A 24,204-nucleotide genomic window follows, 5' to 3' on the forward strand; every position below is an offset into this window, starting at 1 on the left:
TCCAAAAGATGCCCTTTGCAGATCAATTAATATGCATGCATATATTACACGTACCCGCATCTTTTAAACCGAAATCGTTGGTCAGAAACCAAACCCTGGCAGCAGCATCACTTCATACTGCCAAATCGCCTTGCTGACTTCCTGGTTACAAAAATTTATACTCAAGAGTCCTGGAAGCAATGCACCGTTCAGTGATAAGAAATGTGTTCTCTAGAAGCGTCAGCAAATGGTATGTAAACATGCTGAGCTCCTTTTGAAGGAGGTTCTATCCATAATGTTAAGAAACACTGATAATATTAAAATTAATATTAGGCTTTTTCTTGTCAACGACTTACACTAAAGGAAAGAGCCCCAGAAACAGAAACATCTCTATTCACAGCACACATAACATTTAAACTTTTTTTAAAATTTGATGTTTTTAAAAATAAGAAACCAAGACACACCCTTTTCCCTGAGACTTACCTGGTAGAACATAAATATTGCTGAAATGCTGGAAAATAAGACTAATAGGAATTAAGATATTTAACTAGGGCCAAACCATGGGAGGTGCTTCCCTTCTATGTTAATGAATGCCTGACTGGCAGTCAAAAGGCATCTCTGTGGATTTCGCCCCTTTCCCCTCCTCACTGCACCTTCTTGACTAATGTGGTCAAAAAGGGCAAGAGTCCAGTAGCACCTTAAAGACTAACAAAAATATTTTCTGGTAGGGTATGAGCTTTCGTGAGCCACAGCTCACTTCTTCAGATACAGCTAGAATGTGAATCCATCGGTCTTTAAGTAGAGGAACAGTATGTAAATGACTAATGTGGTTATTACTCCATGCAGGTCCCATGACCCCAAGAATAGACTTTCCAGGTGACCAAAGAGACTGCTAAGAGGGGTAAGATCCAGTAACAGATCACTGAATCCAACCCATTGTAGCCACTGTTAATACCATCACTCTGATGTAAATTGGGCAGAATGAGGACTCCAATATCTACTAGTAATTGGTTTCTCTATAAAAGGCATTATTACTCCCATTTTTCAGCGAGGAATTAATGTTCCGCATTGACAGCGACTACATTCAGAGAGAAATACATGACACGTAACATGAACAAGTCAAGAGTCCTCTGACCCAACTCACAGTCACACGTTCATCATGGGAACTCATCTTAAAAACCATACTGTTGCTCAGCGTGGCTCAAACAGACCCAAGGGGAGGCTTCTGCCTTTACTCACACACTGTTTTTCCTAGCAGAAATGTCCACAGTGGCCCTGTTTGTCCCTTCCTGGAACTTCAAATGTCCACAGTCACATAATCCTAGGAAACATGGAGCCCAAGGAAAAGGCAAACAGGGCTTCGAGAGCCAGCACGGTTTGGTGGTTAAGAGCGGTAGACTAACCTGGAGAACCGGGTTTGATTCCCCACTCCTCTACATGAGCAGTGGACACTAATCTGGGGAACAGGGTTGGTTTCCCCACTCCTACATATGAAGCCTGCTGGGTGACCTTGGGCTAGTCACAGTTCTCTCAGAACTCTCTCAGCCCCACCTACCTCACAAGACATCTGTTGTGGGGAGAGGACAGGAAGGCGATTGTGACTGTAAGTTGGGGTACTCCTAACCTGACATGTCACATATACTGGTACCCACAGCCTATGAACAAACAGAGGCACAAAACTGGTTGCCATGTGCTCCCACCATCCCTCCTTCCCCTTCTCTTCGCACCTCGCACGTTCAACATGATGGAAGACTTCCTACTTTTGGAAGCCTTGAATCAAACATCAATTTCTTCAGTAATAACCAAATACAAGCATCTGGGCACACTGGAGTTTGTTTCCTCATCACATAGCAGGGTTCTAAACCTATCATGGGATTAATGCATCCTTATTATAAGTGAAAGGAGAAGGGAAATAATTTCATGAGGAGCATACAGGACGTTTATAAAATAATGAATGGTGTAAAGAGAATGAACAGAATTTTCTGTCACACAGCTTTCTCCAATGAAACTGAATAGTTAAGAGATTACTGAAAATCGAAAGGAAGTACTATTTCACATAAGGAATAATTAACATGTGGGGTAAGATATTTTGATAGACACTAACAAATAGCTTTGGAAAATATTCATAGGGCTATAAAGTAATATAAAAATAAAATAAAACGCATTAAAAACCACCCTCGAACACAGCACAACTACCTAGCATCTTATAATTCCCGAAGCAGGGAAAGAAACATAAATTATATTGGCACTAATAATCTCAACCAAAAGCCCCTTGAAAAGATAATCGTTTTGCATGCCTTTCTGAATGACAGCAAAGAACAGATGCTATCCCCCAGGACTGGAGCAGCCAAAGGGAAGTCCCACTGCCTTGTGAAGGCCAAACAAGTGAGATGAGGGGAAGGGACAGTCAAAGAGGAATGTTAGGCAGGTCTTAAGAAAGTGCCTTTCCTGGTATCAGTTGATGCCATCCTTTAGATATGTGGGCCTGTGGTAATGAAAGGCTTTATCATGGACAGGTCCATCAATCCCTGCAACACTGACTGGAATGGGTCATAGGGGCCATATCACTCCAGTTTTGTTCCATCTACACTGGCTCCCAATTTGTTCCCAGGCTCAATCCAAGGTCCTGGTATTGACCTTTAAAGCCCTCTACCACTTGGGGCTAACGTACCTTAAGGACTGCCTTCTCCCGTATGAACCTGTCCATCCACTCATGTTATCTTTGGAGGCCCTGCTTCTGATGCCCCTGCCCTCTGAGGGTAGATAGGTGGCAACCCAAGAAAGGACCTTCTCTGTCATGGTACCAAATTGTTGGAACTACCTCCACAGGGAGATTCAGCTTTCCCCCTGCTATTGTTGTGAAACAGGATGCTGATCTAGATGGACCATTGGTCTGATTCAGCGCAACTGCACTCATGTTGTTAAAAAGTACACTAAACCTGGGCAAACAGCTTACATCTAAGGTCTCAAAAATAGACCTTGTCAAGTTGCAGTCCTAAGAACACATTTTAAGGAGTAAGTCCCTTTGAGTAAATATGCTTAGGGCCACAGCAGGAATTTATATTTGAGCTACCTAGCATCTCAACCACAGTAAATCATCTTAATTAATATGCAAATGTGCACTAAACCTTGCAGAAGAGCTGAGCGGGCTTTTATTTGGACTTACCAAGGCCAGCACAGCCCCTCAGAAGGGAGAAACTGAGCAGCGCCAACAGCACAAATCACTTTCAAGGGACAGAAGAGAAAATCAGCCGCCCACATAGGAGGTGGATCTGTAATTTAGACCAGGGGTGACCAACTCATTTGTTATGAGGGCCAGATATGACATGTTACTTGGTCGGGCCAGGCCTCGCCAGCCCCAATTGAGGCCTCGGCAGCAAGCTCGCCAACCCAGACTGCGGCTGAGGGGGGCTGTCTCAGCTGAGAACCCAGATCGAGAATGGGGGTTGGGCTTTCTCGGCTAGTGAGGCCACAGTGGGCTCGCCAGCCCAGATTGAGAGTGGGAGCGGGGTTGCTGGTGAGGTCGCAGCAGGCTCACCAGCCCGGATCAAGAGTGGGTTGGTGGCTTCCTCAGCTGGAGAGGAACTGGTGGGGTTGGCTGCCTCGGCTGGTGAGGCCACAGCAGGCTTGCCAACAAAGATTAAAGTGGGGGGTGGCTACCTCAATTGGCTCGCAGGCCGGATTAGAGCTCTCAAGGGGCTGGATCCGGGCCCCGGGGCTTATGTTATACACTCCTGGTTTAGACTGTCTGGACCAAATTAGTATAAGGATTTTTTAAATTCATCAGTAGTTCTGCATACTAAAGCAGTAACATGGATGAAGCTTGTCTATAAAGTAGCAGCACTTCTATTCTCAGCAGCAGACATGAGGTTCACACAGATAACTGCAAGTGAACAGAGTTTCTTTATCCCTGGGGGAACATGAGACGCAGAGAATCTCAAGAGGGAATTTGAATTAGAAGGAAGCAAACTCGCTAACCACTGTGGACAAGACATATTATAATGTTATCATGGGGACAATTATTTTGCTAGTGATAACCTGAGAAAAGCTTTCAGTACAGTTTGTCAAGCCATTTCAGAAATTCATCCATTGACTGCAGTACATGAAACACTGTCCTTTTAAAAAATGGCAGATAAACAGATTATTTTAAGATATTTTCCTTCTTTGGTACACTCAGCCATTTTATTAATGGCTAAATGTTCTCCATAGTTATTTTGGCTTCTATCATGGAAATATAACTGCACCCTGGACCTCAACACAGACATAACAGTCAGAGTTTGAATTGTGTATCTGTGTAAAGTGCTGTCAAGTCATAGCTGATTTATGGCAACTCCATAGGGTTTTCAAGGCAAGAGACTAACACAGGCGGTTTGCCATTGCCTTCTTCTGCATAGCAACCCTGGAATTCTTTGGTGGTCTCCTATACAAATACTAGCCAGGGTGTCCAAGATCTGAGCAGCTCATGGTAGTCTGGGTCATCCAGGTCAGGAGGTTGAACAATCAGGAAGTTTAAACCAAGGCTGGCCAACTGACTAGTAAAAACAACATTTGGTCAACTATTTTCTGCAAAACAAAGTCCTCAGAAAAACAGAAAACATTTCCCCCCTAGACCTTCACATCTCTAGTCTACTGTTACAATGGTTTTATTTAAATGAAAATGAATCAGTTTTTAAAGACAGTTGTTCTATGAAGGCAGCAGGCCTGTCCTTCCCATTATAGTTATCTATGGTTACAGCAGCTGGCCAATAGGAAAACCTCTGCCATGTTGCTAAATTTGCCCTAGAACTACTACAGGGCAAGCAACAATCTCACTTGCTGTTGATAACTAATGCCACCATCATGGAATATAAAAGATAAGCCTCCAACTACACAGAGACATTTTTGATTTCATGGAATATTTGACCGCAATCAAATAACAGGTGGTCTGCTGATTGGACCAATAATAGGTGGGCCAGCCCTAATTTCAACTAATGTTGGACAGGACTCCTAATGAAGAAATTCAATTTGAAAATGTTAAGAAATCAAGATCTCACAGATTAACCTTCCTCACAGAATCAGTGTGGAAATACCAAAACAATGTAAAACATCCTGAGATTCTGGGGGAAATGTCAAATTACAGATATGCAGTGTCTGTTTTCTAGATCTTGCTGAGGGCCCAGATGCAAAGGAGGACAGGGTCTCTCTCTGTGTGTGTGTGTGCGTGTGTGTGTGTTAAGTGCCGTCAAGTCGCTTCCGACTCATGGCGACCCTATGAATGAAAGTCCTCCAAAATGTCCTATCTTTGACAGCCTTGCTCAGATCTTGAAATTGAAGGCTGTGGCTTCCTTTATTAAAGGAACCCACAGCAAATTAGCATGCAGAATAAGGAATTTCAGCTACTGCAGCTTTCCTTCACCCTTGCACAGCAACACAGATACAACATTCCCATAATTTAAAAAAAATCTATTTTTGTGTGTGTTCATGAATACACAATCTGCAATATCGCTCCTTTTCCTGTCATCTTTGCAATCAAGAGGTTGCCAACTGAGGAAAGTCACCACCTCTCAAGTGATGCTGTTCCTCAGCAACCTGCCTTTTGTTGCCAAGGGGAACTCTGGTGGATAGAAAGCGAGACTTTGGTTTATAAGCCCATCACAAGCCTTGTGGGGTGGGGGTGCAGCTTTGCGCTATAAAGCTTCAGGCCCACGCGCACAGCAGCATGAGAAGGATGTTAAGCAGCTTTCAAAGAATTCCCAGGACTGGAAGGGGAGCTCTCAGGTGCAGGGAGTTGCAGACTGTAGCTCTCTGTGGTTACTTAAAGGTGATAAGGACATGTAGGTTTTTCAGCACTGTAGTGCTAACCCAGGAGCCGTGCGGTGGCTCAGTCATTGTAACAGCATACATACTGGGCATCATTCAACTATCAAAGGTTATGTGTGTATTTTTGACAGTTTGCCTCCTTCCCAGCGGTCACATGAATTCCACTAATTCCATTAATATCAGAGTCACAGCTTCTCCCTACAGCATTAAGAATCAAGACAACAAAAAGACACGTCGTTTTGTAGGAGGTGGGTACACACGCTGGTTTTCAATCTAGACTAGCGTATTATAAGTATTAGGTGAGTCAAATCAGCATGGCCCCTTTGAGCACAAAAAGCTCAGACATGATAACCAGTAGCACAGAAAGTTTTAAAGGGGTAAATAAGGCAATGTCGTGAAAAACAGGCCTATCAGTGGATACCAGTCAGTATACTATATCTTCTGTGTCAGGGTCCCCAACCTTTTTGAGCCTGCAGGCGCATTTGGAATTCTGACATGGCATGGTGGGTACAGCAACAAAATGGCTGCCACAGGAGGTGGAGCCAACTACAAAATGATTGCCACAGCTTAACTTCAGTAACAAGGTGCAGATTCTTGTGCTGTGGTGGCAGCTGCTGCCAAAGCTATATTTTAAAAAATCTGCACAGCCCATCAAATCTGCAATAGTCAATCAGAAGCCTTGATGGCAAAAGACCTATCTGGACCTGCCCACTTCCTAAAACCTCCTGGTGGGCACCAGAAAAGCTGTCAGCAGGTACCATAGCATCCACAGGCACCACGTTGTGGATCCCTGTTCTATGTTCAGAAGCACCAAATGCTAAATACAGGCAATAAAGGAAGGGTACTGTTGTCATACCTTGTTTATGAACATCACAGAAACATCAGGCTGATCACTGCTGGAGACAAAGTTGTCAACTAAATGGACTCTTGGTCTAATCCAGCATAGTCCATTGTTAGGTTCTTATTTAGCATGTCAGAAGAACAAAAGCAAAGAATTCAATTCCCATATATCCACCTGCACGTAACCCATCCAACCACTCAAACTACAAAGAAGGCTGTATGAACAGGAAACCTTACATCACCCATACTGCCAGATTTCCGCTGCTTGCACACCTGGATCATCAAGTGGGAGTTTATATACTTGGGTATAATACTAAACCCGAGCACAGTCAGTTGCCACTTGGGTACCCCAGTAATCTTACACTGAAGAAGCACAGTATATTCAGTAACAGCGTGATCATACTCAGAGACTTGTTGGCAGATGAAGTACTGAAATGTATCTTTGGATCACTGTAAATAGCCAGGGGAATCTCCAGTGCAAACCCTGCCCAATATACATTGCATCCTATATAATTTAATTCAGCTCTGACATAAAAAAAAATCTAAATGGGACTGGGGCTACAGTAACAGCTATTAATAAAAGATATGCTTGCATGTATATTCTGAACAAACTGCAACCTGCAGAATGAATCCCTGAGTGCAGAATCAGGGTAAATGAGCTGCCATGCAAATATTTATTAATAATAAATAGGCTATTTTTCACCTTTAGAATGCCACCAAAACAACACAAAAACAAACAGAACAGAAAAGATTTGGGTGAGAATCCAGTGAAACAGAAGAGGCAACCATTCATCACCAAAGCCTTGGAATAATAAATTGAAAATAAATGTAAGTGGCTGCCGGGGAACGGCATTTAATAAGCCACAGCTGGAAGAACCTTCTCACCTGCCAACAGAGTTGCCAAGTTTTCAACTGCCCCTGGCTCCTAGACAACAGCAATCTGATGTACATAAATCAACAGATGGTGTTTATCTCCATAGTGTGGAAAAAAACTTCGCCTGCTAGTTTCTGTACATCAACCTATTATTAGAGGTAAAGCAAACCTAGCAAACCAAAGGCATACGTATACACTATCATCAACAATCCCAAAGGTATGCCAACCTCAGGGTACGACCTGTGGAGCCCCCCCCCCGAATTACAGCTCACGTCCAAACTACAGAGATCAGTTCCCCTGGAGAAAATGGATGCTTCGGAGGGTGGACTCTATGGGATTGTACCCCACTGAGGACCCTGTTCTTCCCAAACTCCATCCCCAAATCTCCAGGAGTTTCCCAGCTTGGATCTGTTAACCCTCCCCCCATCCCCCCGCGGGGCCAGGTGGGACCTGGCAGCTGACAGTAAGCCAGTTTTAACTGCGGGAGAACGAAACTAACTGAATACTATTCACAGTGGGTAGCCGTGTGAGTCTGTCTGCAGTAATAGAAAAGAGCAAGAGTCCAGTAGCACCTTAAAGACTAACAAAAATATTTTCTGGCAGGGTATGAGCTTTCGTGAGCCACAGGCTCACGAAAGCTCATACCCTGCCAGAAAATATTTTTGTTAGTCTTTAAGGTGCTACTGGACTCTTGCTCTTTTCTAACTGAATACTACCCCGGATAACCTAAAAGAACCGATAACTGAATACTATCCACGAGAAATAAAATTTAAGAACTATCAACGACTAATTACCGTTACATCTTACAAACAATAACTTAAAAGACGCCAGATATTACTTCCACAATATATTATTTTCTAACATGCGCGGTATGCCTTTTCTTGGAGAGGCGCGCATGCTCTGTTGGAACACTGGGCGCGCTACGCTCGTCCGGAAAAGTTCGCGAGACCCAAGGCGCATGCGCTCAACCTTCGCAAAGCCTTCCCAGCGTGTTCGCGCTCCGCTGCTTTCAACGCGCATGCGTCTGTTGGTAACGACCGTTTCTTCGCCCCTCAGTGCGAAAGCGCTCGCCGGGAAGTTTTCTTTTGCCCCAGTTTACTTACTTGGGACACGAACGAGGCTCCGGCTTCTACCAGGCGGGGCCTCTTCCTTACTGGGTATCGTCAGAGAGGAGGAAACGGCGTCTCCCATGCCGACCAGAGTACGAAGGAGCCTGCGGTTCGCAACCGAGGTCATTACTCCGCTTGGGTGGGGGGGGTGGGAGGACTTGCGCATGCGCGGGAGGAGCGGGCGGCACGTGGCTGTGTGGCAGAGCTCGGGCTGGAGAGAGGCTGGCGCGAGGGCACGCGGCTGTCACTCAGCGTTGGGGTTGGGTAGAAGTAGACCTTTTTGGTTGCTCTGTAACCAGCTGGGATGTCGCAATGGCGGCTAGATGGGGTGCCCGGGGTTGCTGTCAACTTTGTACATTCCCAGTGCCCTTCCCGCTAAACCAGTGGTTCCCAACCCTTTTTTTTTTTACCAGGGATCACTAGGACTTTTTTGTTCGGTGCAGGGACCCCAAGGTTCAAAATAAAAATTCAGAGAATTTGAAAATAAACTTTAATCGTCACTGTTAGTTAAACATTAAACTTGGAATAATATTGGAATATTTTTTATAATAAGAGAACTTTTAATTGAAAATATTAATTTATTATGGGTTTATAACTTTGTTTCGCGGACCTTAATTTAGTTCTCGCGGACCCCTGGGGGTCCGTGGACCCCCCGGTTGGGAACCAGTGCGCTAAACGCTTTGACAGTGCAGTCCTAAACGTGTCTGTTTAATGAAGCTTGCGTGCGAAGTGCAGTCAAGTCGCTTCCGACTCATGGCGACCCTATGAATGAAAGTCCTCCAAAACGTCCTATCTTGCAAATTGAGGGCTGTGGCTTCCTTTATTGAGTCCATCCATCTCTTGTTGGGTCTTCCTCTTTTCCTGCTGCCCTCCACTTTTCCTAGCATGACTGTCTTTTCCAGTGACTCTTGTCGTCTCATAATATGACCAAAATGCGACAGCCTCAGTTTAGTCATTTTAGCTTCTAGGGTCAGTTCAGGCTTGATTTGATCTATAACCCAGGAAAATGTTTTTAGGCTTGGACAACGAATGTCTTAAATTTAGAAACATGAGAATTGCTTGCTGGACCTGACCAAAGGGCTCGCCAGTCCAGCGTTGTTCCAGCACTTGGCAGCATTTTACTGTCCGTAAAGCTATATCTGGTCTCGGCTGAGATCTTTAGCTTTAAAGGACAATAAGCTCTAGTGAGTACTGTTAGTCCTGATGTTCAAAAGGAATTTCCGGTATACCTCCAAGTACCAGTTGTGGGTGGGGTGGGGGCAGTAGAACAGAGCTCTCCTTTTTTTCATGCCCTGCTTTTAAGCTTCTCAGGAGTATCTTGCTGGTCACTTGAAACTGGGCAGTTTTTTGGTCTGACCCTGCAGGGTTCTTAAACTCCATGGAGGTGTTAGTTCTTTTATTTATTAGACTGTTACCCTGCCTTTCCTCCAAGATCAGGGTGGAATAGATGGTCCTGACTCCCATTTATCCTTGCAACAATCCAGGGAAGTAGATTAGGTTGAGGCTGACTTAAGGTCACACAGTGAGCTTCAGGGCAGAGTGGGGATTTGAACACAGACAGAGCTCGTTTTAGTGGGGCTTACGCTTAAGCAGAGGAGGAGCTTAACTGGGTTGCATTCTGGGCAATGGCATGGAAATAGAACCTCCATGTTGGGAGGCAGTATATCTCTGACTACCAGTTGCAAGTGGAGGCTTTAGCCTCTGTAACTCTGTGTGCTGTCAGGGCATCTGCTCAGTCACAGTTAGAAACTGGATATTGAACTAAACGGACCATTGATTTTACACAGCTGAGCGCTTGTAAAGATCTCCCAGCATCTGGAAATAAAGGTGCTTTGGAAGGTTTTATTTTCAGCTATCATACCGACAGTCATTAATGGACCTATTTTTTGTGAATCTGTCCAATCCTCACCCCCCCACCCCCACCAGAGCTATCTCCTGTCTGCTGTAAGCTTTCTAGGTGGTCGTAGGCATAAGTCCTACTCTCTCATTTTCAGCCCATCAATCAGCAAAATGGGGATAAATATTCTGAACTACCTTTCAGGGTTGTCTTTGCTAAGATTACTGAGGTAATCCATGGGCAATGGTGGGAACATGCAGAAGCATATAAATGAGTTTTATTGTTCATAATATCTGAGGAATGTGGAGAACTGCTTGCCCATTTTGTAAATGGATTAGGGGGCTTTGTGCATTTCCATATGTGCCTGTATTTTTATTCACAAACGCACCTACAAATTTTGTTCAGCTCTGGCAGCATTGCAAATAAAGATATACAGCATTTCTAGTGGGATGTTTGGAGGATTGTTTATGTATGCATTTAAAATATATTTTGCACTTCATTTTTAGTTAAGTTCCCAAGGCAACTTAGAGAACAAACACCAATAAGAAGAAATCAGGAAAAAATCAGTTTAAGATTATCAATGTATGATAATATTTGTGTGCCATCAAGTCGTAACTGCCTCATGGCGATTTGCAAGGCAAGAGTTGAGCAGAGGTGGTTTGCTGTTCCTTCCTCTGCATTGCAACCTCAGGCTTCCTTTGTGGTCTCCCATCCAAGTACTGTCTGGCCAGCCCTGCTTAGGTTCCAAGCTCTACAGGCTGGGCTATTAGGCTTCTCATTAATGTACACTGCATAATGAAAGAATGATTATGTTTAAAAAGCAGCAAAACCATTAAAAAACAGAGTAGCAAAAGTGTATTAGCGCCAGTAGGACAAATCAAAATAATAATAAGCAAAATCTCCATCATGAAACCACAAATGCCTGAGAAAATGAGGAATGTCTTTTAACTGTCTCCTAAAACAATACAATTTCTGTTCCAGAGAAATATTCCACAGCGTAGGCGCCACAACAGAAAATGCAGCCCCTGGTCATTCAACTTTCTTCTGAGCGCTATGCAGATTCTCTGCACAGGAACAGATTGTTTCTTCTGTACATGAAGAAGAAAAAGAGTTGGTTTTTATACCCGCTTTCTCTACCGAAAAGACTCTCAAAATGGCTTACAAATTCCTTCTCCCCCCCCCCCCCACAACTGGCACTTTGTGGGGAGGTGAGGCTGAGAGAGTTCTGAGAGAAATGTGACTAGCCCAAGGTCACCCAGCAGGCTGCACGTGGAGGAGTGGGGAATCCATTCTGGTTCTCCAAGTTAGAGTCCGCCACTCATATGGAGGAGCAGGGAATCAAGCCCAGTTCTCCAGATTAGAGTCCACCACTCTTAACCACTACACCACGCTGGCTCTCTGTGCGTTCTGGTGTATGTACACTGTACTTTGCCTTTCACTGACATCCTTCTTCAATTCTCTCCACTGGATAGTGCATAGTCTGGCCAGTGTCCATGCATATGGTTGTGTGGTACAAACAGATGCATACAATTGTGTCTGTACAAAAAGGGCCTAGAACTGCAGAACTTGCATTCATGGTAATGCAAAGCTAAGCTAATGCAGGATAGGGCAGGGTACTGGCAGAAGATTTCTGTCCTCTTCCTAGAAGTGCTGGTCTTAGGATAGTGCCCTCTCTTAGGATAGAATTCCAAAACTAGAGAGGCACAACAGAGAGCTGTCTCATTTCTTTCTTACCATTTAAGGAATGAGGAAGTCATATAAGGTTCTCTGCTCTGTAAACAGCCCTGTAAAGTAGCTTAGGCTGGGAGAAAGTAACTGGACCAAGGTCACCCAGTAAGCATAATAGCAGGGAGGATAGGAACCTGGATCTTCTCAGCCCAATACTCTTAATTACTACCTCACACCATGACCTAAGCAGTTACAGCTTTAACCTTCCTGTTAGATGACTTCAGAAAAGGCCTCCATTAACAAACCTTGAAGTGATGCAGAGGTGCATAAGGGAGAAAGTTCTCCCTAAACCAGTGGTTCTTAAACTTTTTTCCAACCGTGGCCCCCTTCCGACCTTGTTTCCTTCCAGTGCCTCCCCACCCTACCCCGTCCTACCAGTGGAAAGGTAGCTATTTAAATGTTTTGTTTGTAAACAGCCAAGGAACAAAGAAGTATAAACAGCCACACAAAATGCACACATGCAGTTCTTATTGGGAAACTGAAATTTACAAAAAATACCCCACAAAAAGGGAATACAACACGCTGATAAACAACAGCCCTGACCTGGATGGCCCAGGCGAGCCTGATCTCGTCAGATTTCAGAAGCTAAGCAGGGACAGCCCTGGTTAGTATTTGGATGGGAGACCACCAAGGAATACCAGGGTTGCTGTGCAGAGGAAGGCACTGGCAAACCGCCTCTGTTAGTCTCTTGCCATGAAAACCCCCAAAGGGGTCGCCATAAGTCGGCTGCGACTTGACGGCACTTTACACACACACACAATAAACAACAAGGCTGTCAAAGATAGGACATTTTGGAGGACTTTCATTCATAGGGTCGCCATGAGTCGGAAGCGACTTGACAGCACTTAACACACACAATAAACAACAATGATCACAAACAAAGAACAAAGCCTCTACCACCGTTGCACAAAAATACAGCGATACAAAAATCCACAGTTGCAAATGATGTATAGAAGTGCAATGAAGAAAGTCATGTGTTAGGTTTTCATGTGTTTCTGTTTTCTTCACTTCTCACTTCCCTCTGTGGCCCCCTAGTCTCGTGCCGTAGCCCCCCATTTACACAGTTTTCACCTGTGGTCCCCTTGGAATATCCTGGGGGGCCCCAGGGGGCCATATGGCCCCAGGCTGAGAACCACTGCCCTAAACTATGCTGGCCTCAAGCTGCATAATAGCTTGAGTTGAATCTGAAATCAACAGGCAAGCCAGTGCTTGGGCATGTGCCACGGATGTGTTTATATCCTTTTCAAATCTGCTCAAGGGGACTGTGGGCAGCATTTCTAATAACCCTTTGCTTTGATGTGGCATTTGTTGGTGAGGGGTTACTTTGAAAACAAAAAGATATTAAAAGCTTGTTTTGATGTCTTTAAGTGATTTTTTAATGCAGTGTAGAAATGAACAAATACAATCTGAAATATTGCATAACCTGTTATTATCTGAGTATGGGTGAATCAGAAATGCAGAATGTCAATAAATGGATTTTGCTTTAAACACACGTATCAAACTAATATGTCGTCTGTGTTGCTGGCTATCTCTTCATTTTGGGTTCTATTGTTTTGCATCCTACGAGCTCACAGACAGCTAGAGATGTGAAGATTCACACTGAAGAAAAGTTCCTATGAAATATTTGCTCTTTTGGAAAGAGTGAGATACTTTTAAAGAAAAAGTTTTACTCAAAATGTGTTGTATGATGATAGTCTTCCATTAAAATCTATAGCATTAGGCATCATGATTCCAGTGAATACAGTATAATGACATATAATCTTTTCAAGGATGTGGTTACTTATGTGTTTAAATGTGACTAATTTTGTCTACAGTTAATATGGGATGACGTATGTTTTTCTTTTGCCCCTGGCCTTGGAAAACTCTCCTTGTGGTGACCCAACCATTCCCTTTCTTTGGAAGCAAAAACCAAGCAGCCATTCCCTTACTTTGGAAGCAAAAACCAAAAACCAAGCAGCATCTCTTTTCCAAAGCAAAGCAGTGACCCCAGCTTTCCTCTGCTGGTGCAGGAGGTACTTCAGAAGAGCGCAGGACCTTTGTGTCTGCTAGGAGTGACCATATTGAAGCAGCTGCCTCTGTGAGAGGAGATAGGCTTAGAACTGCCTAACATTACATGATTGGTCCTACCTCCCACAGCAGCCATTTTGTGATTGGGTTTGGGGGCCCCACTGCAGCCATTTTGTGGCCCTTTCTCAACATTCCAGAGGTGCTGAAAGGTTCAGCAAATTTGGCAACCCTGCCCCTAACTCATAATCTCCCTGATCGTGGCCTCTTTTAACCCAAATAATCTGCTAGAATATTTGGGTCACTCTTTAAAAAACAGTTTGGAGTCCCATCAACTGAAGCTAAGATCTTAATTGTTTCTCAGTGGCATATATCAGTCATACCACTACTAAAGAATGGGTGCATAAAGCATGGGAAGATGGCAAAATGGCCCAATTTAGAGAAGAAAGGCTATGCTAGATCAGACCAAGGCCCATCAAGCCCAGCAGCGTGTTCACACAGCGGCCAACCAGGTGCCTCTAGGAAGCCCCCAAGCAAGACGACTGCAGCAGCATTATCCTGCCTGTGTTCCACAGCATCTAATATCATAGGCGTGCTCCTCTGATCCTGGAGAGAATAGGTATGCATCATTTGTCTGTCCCTTTCAGCTTTATGCACCCTCATTACAGCCCTCTACTGAAGCATAACCCTTTATGAACCAAAGCCCACACCATTGTTACTATTTTTAGTGGCCCATTCAGCAACATGAGATCCCTCCCAGAGTTTAAAGTGGTACAGCTTGGAGAACATTTAAACCCCGCTTGATTAATTTTTTTCCCTAATTGAACATTTCCATTCACATATTGGTTGCTATTGGGACAAAAAAATTATACTGCTAAATGTGAGCCAAATTACATGTGCTACATCAGACTGTGTTTTATGTAGGGCATTGGATCAACATTTTATTCCCGTCCCCCCAGGGAACCCACATGACTGGCCACAATGTAGATACATTGATTCTTTAATTTAAATAATTATATTGGGCATGAGCTCAATGACAGGAATAGTTTTTGAAGGGGTTTGGGACTAGTGATGTTGTAGCCCCAGAAAAAGAGCTGGGGGAGTATGGATGGTTGGAAGGGACAATTGTCAACCTTTTTAAATGTACACTGTTGGAGCAGAAGCTGGACAGAGTATATCTTTGGTGAGTACCATGTACTCTGGGGAGAGAATTCAATTATTTCCTTGAGCATACTGCCAATCATGAGGCCTTTGGAAACAAAGCAGTGTCTTGCCATATTTATCAAAATAAGTCCTTGAGAGCAGGTGAATTGTAAATAATTTTGTCTTTGATGACTGAATAGTTTAGACTTCTCGGCCATTCGTGTTACCCTGAAATATTACCAGTTCTCACCAGGTTTGAACTGGGTTCTATGATGACTTCAGACTTGGGTCTTGTACAAGCAGCAGTCATACTGTTGCTACTTTTTCTAACCCACCAGCGGAAGGAAACCTTAGGAAGATAATAAGATTATTTCCTAGCAAAGGGGTTGAACCCCTCTCTGATTTAGGGGAGGGTGAGAAAAGAGGAAAGACATGGGGAATTCTGGCTGAAGAAAAATTCAGATCGCTACAATAATTAGGCACCACCATTTAATTCCTAGCCATTTATTCAGACAGCACAAGGGATTTAGGAGCCAGACTGATTTTGTAGCCTTCAGGTTTCTGTATTTTAATGACCATTTTTTTCTAATTACTGCTACCACAAAACCTAATCCCAGCCCCTTCACAATTTCTCATAATTTTATTAAAGCTGCGACAAAAGTGATGTTGTAAATAAATAAATGTAGAGATAGCCCTGGTTGTCATAACTGCAACAATAAGCTAACCTTTAACCCTAGCCTAACTTCTCCCCAGTTTCTCATAATTCAATTTTTGCTTTTAAATACTCAATATAATTGAATATTGGAACCAGTATAGAAGACAACAGGGTAAGAAATTAATTCATCTACCACTTTTAAATGGTGTAAAATTAAGTTTACATATAAAAAGCAATGGCAATAACTTAATGTGCATTTATTTTATGTCATACAACAAAACATTGTGATGTGAAGTAATAAATAACCTTTGGGTTGGATCCAGCTAGCTTTTTTGCTCAATCTGTGCCAATTCCCTTCCTTATTACAGCCCCTGTCCCACATGGCTTTGGTCCATGCAGGTCTTGTGATCCGAAACACAGCCTGTTTGGTGGTCAAAGGGGGGACCCTTTCTTCCCTTTCTCAGCAGTAGAAAAACTGGTTGGATACAACCCTTTGTACTTCCTCTGAGAGCTGCTGACAGACAACACAATGAAATCACTGCTGAAAATAAAGGGCTCCACCATGAAATTTCTAGGCACCATGGTGACCTGGTGCATGGGATTTGTAGAACCCTGCTATACATGGCTAGCACAATATAGAATAGGGTTGCCAGGTCCCTCTTCTCAACCGGTGGGAGATTTTTTTTGGGGGGGGGAGCCTGAAGAGGGTGGGGTTTGGGGAGGGGAGGGACTTCAATGCCATAGAGTTCAATTGCCAAAGCAGCCATTTTTCTCCAGGTGATCTGATCTCTATCGGCTGGAGATCAGTTGAATTAGCAGGAGATCTCCTGCTACTACCTGGCAGTTGGCAACCCTACCAGGTCCCTCTTTGCCACCCGCGAGAGGTTTTTGGGATGGAGCCTGAGGAGGGTGGGGTGGAGGGGATGGATTTCAATGCCATAGAATCCAATTGCCAAAGCAACCATTTTCTCCAGGTGAACTGATCTCTATCAGCTGGAGATCAGTTGTAATAGCAGGAGATCTCCAGCTAGTACCTGGAGGTTGGCAACCCTAATATAGAAGCATTGCATGCTTGAGCTTTGTCAGTTGAGCCAGTTTCTGTGAAACAGTAGAGAAGGAATACATGAATGACCTGGTAATTGCAATGGGGTGGGGGGCAGAAAGAGAGAGAAAGTTACAGGCATGGAGGAGAGGGAGAGTAAGAAAAGTGGTGGCAGGAGGGAGAGTGAGAAACTGAGAGAAGCAGGAGGACAGGGGAGGAAGCAAAGGTGGGGGACTGGGATAGCTGCTCCCCCAAGTTTCTTGTGGGTCCCCGCTTGTGAGTTTATAAAGTGCAACTTGCCGTGCTTCTCTGGAATCAGTTTGCAAACATGCAAAAACAGCTTCATGTTTACTGCTCCATGTTTCTGAGCACCTGCAGCTAACATAAGTACAATGCGAATGGTCTCTAGCTAAGCTTTTTATAAATGCTCACATCTGGCTTAATGTTTCCTGCAGCACTGATGACAATTTAAAGGCCAAATAAGACCTTTGTTAGTTTTAACTCTTCTGATGGGCTCTTCTTATGTTGTTATAGCCATGGTGACATTTTTTACCAGGTTGATAACTGCACACATTTTATATGGGAGACATATACAGCCAGTATAACTTGAGACAATCTTACCAGATGTTTGTCTAATTGGCAATATATTATACAACCTATATGCATACCTGATCTAATATTTAATGTGTGTGTGTGTGTGTGTGTGTGTGTGTACACACACACACACACACACACACACATATATATATATCTGTAAATGTGTATATGTTTACATGGGTTTACATGGGTTTCAATTGACCACTGAGGAAAGCCAAACAGGCCGAAACGCATCTGGCATGTGGTTATAGTCTTAGGAAATAGTTATCAGTCTTAGGAAATGCCATATAGTTATCAGTCTTAGGAAATGCCATTGTGCTGTTTTAATGTTTTCTTAAATAATTCTTATCTTGACATAGCACTTTAAATAAATTATATTTTCATTATCTATATATTTTGTTTATCCCACCCAACCTTGGGTACCCAGACTAAAGGGAGCCACCATGTTCAGAGGCAGTAAACCAGTACCAGAAGGCAATATCAGTGGATGGCCTCAGGCTCTATGCCCTGTTGTTGGCCCTCCTGATGGGGTTGCCAGGTCCTTCTTCAAAACCGGCGGGAGATTTTGGGGGGCGGAGCCTGAAGAGGGCAGGGTTTGGGGAGGGGAGGGACTTCAATGCCATAGAGATCAATTGCCAAAGCGGCCATTTTTCTCCAGGTGATCTGATCTCTATCGGCTGGAGATCAGTTGAATTAGCAGGAGATCTCCTGCTACTACCTGGCAGTTGGCAACCCTATCTCCAGAGTAACTCTGTGAGACAGGATGCTGGACTGGATGGACCACTGGTCTGATCCCGCAGGGCTCTTCTTAGGTTCTTTTGGTGTAAATTTGTTCCACCCAACAACAGTGACTTCCTAATAAAGCTAAGAAATTCACAGGCAAACAGCTAATGAACATGTGAAGAGGAGTAACAGCTTGTGGTGTTTAGATTGTTCCATTTGCTTCTTTATACCATTGTGCAGAATAATCGACTTGTCATCTCTCCTTCAGGGGTTTCCATTCCTTGTAGGCGGTTTCCCCTTTCTTTAGCCATGAATCCCCTTAAGCCATCTGGTGGATTTCCACAGTAACTGCAGCATTGCATTTGTGTGCCTTCTCATAAGTACGCTTCCAGTAAGATCGGTATTTGCAGCTGCAGCGTTAGATACGTGGAAGCGGACCTGATTGGCTTTATCTAAAAGGAGACATCCCGTCTATGAGCCTTCTCAGAATGTATGTTTTTGTAGCACAGTAAATTGAAATGAGAGGGAGATCTGGAGCCAATACTGTGCAAAGGATGGTGCATAAAGACTGGTCTGGACAGAAGGAGGTGGGGAACAGGAGAAAGATAGCTGAAGTGAGAGAATGGACAGTACCACTTCAGGTTACGGGGCTGGGGACACATTTTTTCCCCCAAAGTTAAATTAATAATTCCCTGTAAATTGAGAGCCAGTGTGGTGTAGTGGATAAGAACGAGGTTTGGAGCGGTGGACTCTCTTCTGGAGAACTGGGTTTGATTCCCCACTCCACATGAGCGGCAGACACTAATCTGGTAAACTGGGTTGGTTTCCCCACTCCTACACATGAAGCCTGCTGGGTGACCTTGGGCTAGTCACAGCTCTGTTAGAGCTTTCTCAGCCCCACCTACTTCACAGGGTGTCTGTTGTGGGGAGGGGGAGGGAAGGAGATTGTAAGCCGGTTTGATTCTTCCTTAAGTGGTAGAGAAAGTCGGCATATAAAAACCAACTCTTCTTAAATGGAAAATTTGTACAACGTGAAGGGTTAGGTTAGAACCTTTGTTCCTGATGTGCTCAATTTTTATTTACACAGGGTTATTACATGGGGGGAGTACTAAGAAGATGACCTCCCCTCCTGCAGCCTTTAATTGTGTCACCCATTCTACCCCTTCTGTAGATCAGAAGCCCAGCCTACATAAATTTCTTGATGTTTTGAGTGTGTATATTCTCAGTCAGTTCATTACGTAGCATGATGGGCTCAAATAAAACTTCGCTATGACTTCCTGGGTAGAGTAGGGCTTTGGTCTTCAACCTTTCCAGACCCAGGACCCATTAAGCATAGGGCCCACTGAGCTCCAACCATGTTACAAGAAGCCATGTGACAGCTGAGTCATACGGCCTAAGACACCATCTTGAGCAAGAGGGGCAACCCCCCATTTTAAATTTACTGTGTTACAAAAACTTACAATCACAGAAATCTGCTAGATTGGATTATTCATTGTGGTTGAAGTCAACCGTGTCCTCTTCCATTTGGTCAGGATGTACCCTACTGAAATTAAAGTTAAACTGCTCCACTGTTTCTTTAAGATGCAGCACAAGGTGTAAAATACAATGCTATGGCTTCACCAGGGTCCAGGCCAGAACTACAACAAGCCGACCAAAAGAGTCAGGGACAGGAAACACAAGCTGAACACCAGAAGGTGCATCATAGAAACAAGCCAAGGGCGAGAGTTGTGGAGGAATACTCTCCACCACTGAGCTGGCTTGCCTCACCATCCTGCTGTTCCTGTGAGTGCATATGCAAAGAGTTGCAGGAGACATGGCACACTTGTTCTCTACGTATGTACAATCGCATCATGCACTTTCCAAAAAGCAACAAAAATGGAAACCTCATAGAGGTTTGTGAGTCACCTGAGAGACCATGGGTTAAAGACCACTGGCTAAGAGTATCATTATATCTTATCAACATCATGGAGATATATTGGAGGAAGGATGGGATACAACTTCAGGGAAATATTACAGAGAAAACGTACCTTGACAAGTTATTTGAGGGGAGGAGGCTGGGGTTGGCACCATGGTTTGTAGGCTAAGCTCATCCAACAATCCTAACGGATACCATCTTGAGCAAGATAAACTGTATGAACAACAGGAAGTTACATTTATTGTTGTTAAATAGACGGCATTTGTTAGGGATGGTCTCAGTTTTCCATTTGCTTCATAATCACAGGGAAGTTAATCAACAACCAAAAGGAGATGAAGCCAGAGAGCTAGTGTAGATAATTTTGTAGAATGTTGACCTAGAGAAGACCTGAGTTCAACCCTTTACTCAGCCATGAAGTTCACTAGCAGTGCAATCCGAAGCAGAGTTGCTCCCTTCTAAGCCCACTGACTTCAAGGGATTTAGAAGAGTGAATCTCTGTTTAGGGTTTCACTGTGGGTGACTTTGGGTTCGTTGCTCCCTCCTAGCCTAATTTACTATATAGGTTGTTAGGATGAAAGGGTGGAAGAGTTCCTTGGCCCCACTACATTCCTTTGAGGAAAGGCAGGATAAAAATGTAGTAGTCAATTAAATCTGAAGTTAAACTGCTCCACTATTTATTTAAGAAGCAGCAGCTGAAGGTGCAAAACACTGAAGCACTAAGAAATAAATTGTGTGCTTTTGGGGTAGCTACATCTGAATGGTTTCCAATTGGCAAAGGTGTCAGACAAGGATGTATTTTATCTCCCTATCTCTTCAATCTATATGCAGAACATATAATTAGGAAAGCAGGATTAGATTTAGATGAAGGTGGAGTGAAAATTGGAGGGAGGAACATTAATAATTTGAGATATGCTGATGACACTACATTATTGGCAGAAAATAGTGAAGATTTGAAACAACTACTGCTGAAAGTTAAAAGAGAAAGTGCCAAAGCAGGACTGCAGCTGAACATCAAGAAAACAAAAGTAATGACTACAGGAGAATTACACAACTTTAAGGTTGACAATGAGGAAATTGAAATTGTTCAAGACTTTCTATTCCTTGGCTCCACCATCAACCAAAAGGGAGACTGCAGCCAAGAAATTAGAAGGAGATTGAGACTGGGAAGGGCAGCCATGAAGGAGCTAGAAAATATTTTGAAGTGTAAGGATGTGACTCTGGCCACCAAGACTAGATTAATTCATGCCATCATATTCCCTATTACTATGTATGGGTGTGAAAGCTGGACAATGAAGAAAGCTGATAGGAAGAAAATAGATTCCTTTGAAATGTGGTGTTGGAGGAAAGTGTTGCGAATTCCGTGGACTGCCAAAAAAACAAATCAGTGGGTTATAGATCAAATCAAGCCTGAACTGACCCTAGAAGCTAAAATGACTAAACTGAGGCTGTCGTATTTTGGTCACGTCATGAGACGACAAGAGTCACTGGAAAAGACTGTCATGATAGGAAAAGTTGAGGGCAGCAGGAAAAGAGGAAGACCCAACAAGAGATGGATTGACTCAATAAAGGAAGCCACAGCCTTCAATTTGCAAGATCTGAGCAAGGCTGTCAAAGATAGGACATTTTGGAGGACTTTCATTCATAGGGTCGCCATGAGTCGGAAGCGACTTGACAGCACTTAACACACACACACACACATCTTGTTATTAGAATCCCAGTTGTGTTTGAATAGAATTGCTACTTATCAAGGTGACATTCCTGCCCTAAAAGAGATTGTTTTCTCTATTTCTCTAACATTCTATTTTTATTATTAATCTGTAGGTACTGTATTTTGAAATTTTAAAATGGTTTCTAATTGTTCAGCCTATGTGTGTTTAAATAAGTCCTATTTAATTCAGGGGTACTTGCTCCCAAGTAAGTATGCGTAGCATTGTGACTTGTAATGTATCCTTACCAAACCCTTTCAAGGATTCTTCAATGTCAATCACAGGTTATAGGTGGGTTACTGAGGCTAAAAGATTTTGGTACCCTGATGGCTTGAATTATGATTTCTGTTCATTGTGGTGAGGAGGTAAGGCTTGTGTTCAAACACAGAGAAAGTGCAGAAATCATTATCAACCTATGGAACCAGGAATTGTGCCTTGAATGACTTGGACCAGTGCAAGCACACCAACTTAATTTATGTTGAAACTCCCCCCCCCACCTCCGAGTTACTAATTTACATATACCTTATTTTCCAGAAAATGACACATCACTAAGTGGGAAAGTACTGAAGGCTGTTTTTTTCCTTCGCTTCAAGGATGCACAACAATTTCTAAAGAGTATTACTGAGAAAGTGTAAAAAGGAGGCACAGATTAATTTCCAGGAATTATAATGTATATTTCCATCATTTTCTTTAACCCCTTTCCCATTTGGCTCCTGTTGCTGCTTTCTACAGTGATTATCTATGAGACTGTAACTAACATGGCAAGCCAAAGCATGAAAATGTTATTGCGCTCTTCTCTAATCAGTTGATCAACCATCCCTGGCATTTAGTGATCTGTTCCCTTTTCATTTACCTTTTCAATTTCCTTCATTTGTTTACCCAATCCTATAAGGATGATATAGGAAAGAACTGGAACAAGGGTTACTGAATGTTCACTAGACAAGAGTCAAATGTTATGCTAGTCTTAATAGCCTGTAGCTTCATAAGGGGTTAAAAGTGTTATCTCAAAAAGAAACCATGAAGAATTGCCCTCTCAGTCATACTATGCATGCTGGTCAAAGTGCAAGACAGTTGCTGTCAAAATCAGATCCAAAAGTGAGTTCACACTGGGGCTTTACAAGACTTCCTTATGAAGGGCACACACTGGCCTCCAAGCCTACAGAGGACACTGAAGGTGCCATCTCCCAGAAAGCGCCCATGGGTCAAGACAAGGGTTTTTGATTATGATTACATGAAACCCAGTCCCTGTCCTACAGTAATTGTACTAATGAGGGTAGCTCCCCCATAGCCACTCTTTAGTTCCTAGGGTTGCCCACCTCCAGGTACTAGCTGGAGATCTCCTGCCATTACAACTGATTCCAGCCGATAGAGATCAGTTCACCTGGAGAAAATGGCTACTTTGGCAATTGGACTCTATGGCATTAAAGTCCCTCCCCAAATCCCGCCCGCCTCAGGCTTCGCCCCAAAAACCTTCTGCCGGTGGCGAAGAGGGACTTGGCAACCTTATTAGTTCCTCAGCATTTTGCCACTCATAGGCCAACTTAAAGGAAGTTTGAAGAAGTACCTGTATCTGTCTCTTTAAGAAGATGACCTACCCTGACAATCCTGGAGTTTGGTTAGAACTGAGGCCTGTTTTTAGCCATTGCCTAGAACTAGGATTGCCAACTGTCTAGAATGGGGGAAAGTGTCCTGTCCCTTTAATAGAGGTTTAATAGGATGTTATTACCAAGTGATATTATTCCATTCCATGAAAAGGTCCAGCTGCCCATTTCCACTCATAAAATCTGTATTTTTTTCCAGGCCAGTTGGTAACTCTGCATAGAACGCTCCCCAGAATCCTTTGCTCATTGGTCTATCAGTGGACTAAATGATGTCAAAAGGGTTCCCTCAAGTTTGAAAAAACACTAGGCAGCCAAAAGATTCTACTGGTCCATGAAAAGTTGTCAAGTGCTAGGAAATGGGAAAGAGGAAACATCACCAAGAATTTCATGTAAATGAAAATAAAACAGGTGGTGGTGGATGGAATTATAAAAGGAAAACTAGTCTACAGTCCACTCACAATTTGGTGATCTAGTGAGCTGCCATACCTCAACAATTCAGGGATGCCAGGTCACAACTAAGGCTAATTTCATTGGCCTTAGGCTTTATTGAGAATAAATTTCTTTTGTTCCAGCTTCTAAGCAATCCCTTTATAGGGCACAAGCAAGTGGGTCCATAGTCTGTGCCACTGAGGTGGCTTGCCAGAGACAGGAG

The 24,204-nt window shown here is 43.4% G+C and overlaps 1 protein-coding gene across 1 annotated transcript in view; it reads right to left on the minus strand.

The window, feature by feature from the left end:
• Window positions 1-24,204, minus strand: part of MSRA (methionine sulfoxide reductase A) — a 504,699-nt gene that overhangs the window by 209,759 nt on the left and 270,736 nt on the right. The window contains exon 2 of the mRNA XM_056853955.1: window positions 8,596-8,730. Within this exon, the coding sequence (XP_056709933.1) occupies window positions 8,596-8,728 (133 nt within the window). The 5' untranslated portion in view covers window positions 8,729-8,730. The remainder of the gene's footprint in view (window positions 1-8,595; window positions 8,731-24,204) is intronic.

This window comes from Euleptes europaea, chromosome 7 (assembly GCF_029931775.1).
Source record: "Euleptes europaea isolate rEulEur1 chromosome 7, rEulEur1.hap1, whole genome shotgun sequence".
NCBI classification, from domain to species: domain Eukaryota; kingdom Metazoa; phylum Chordata; class Lepidosauria; order Squamata; family Sphaerodactylidae; genus Euleptes; species Euleptes europaea.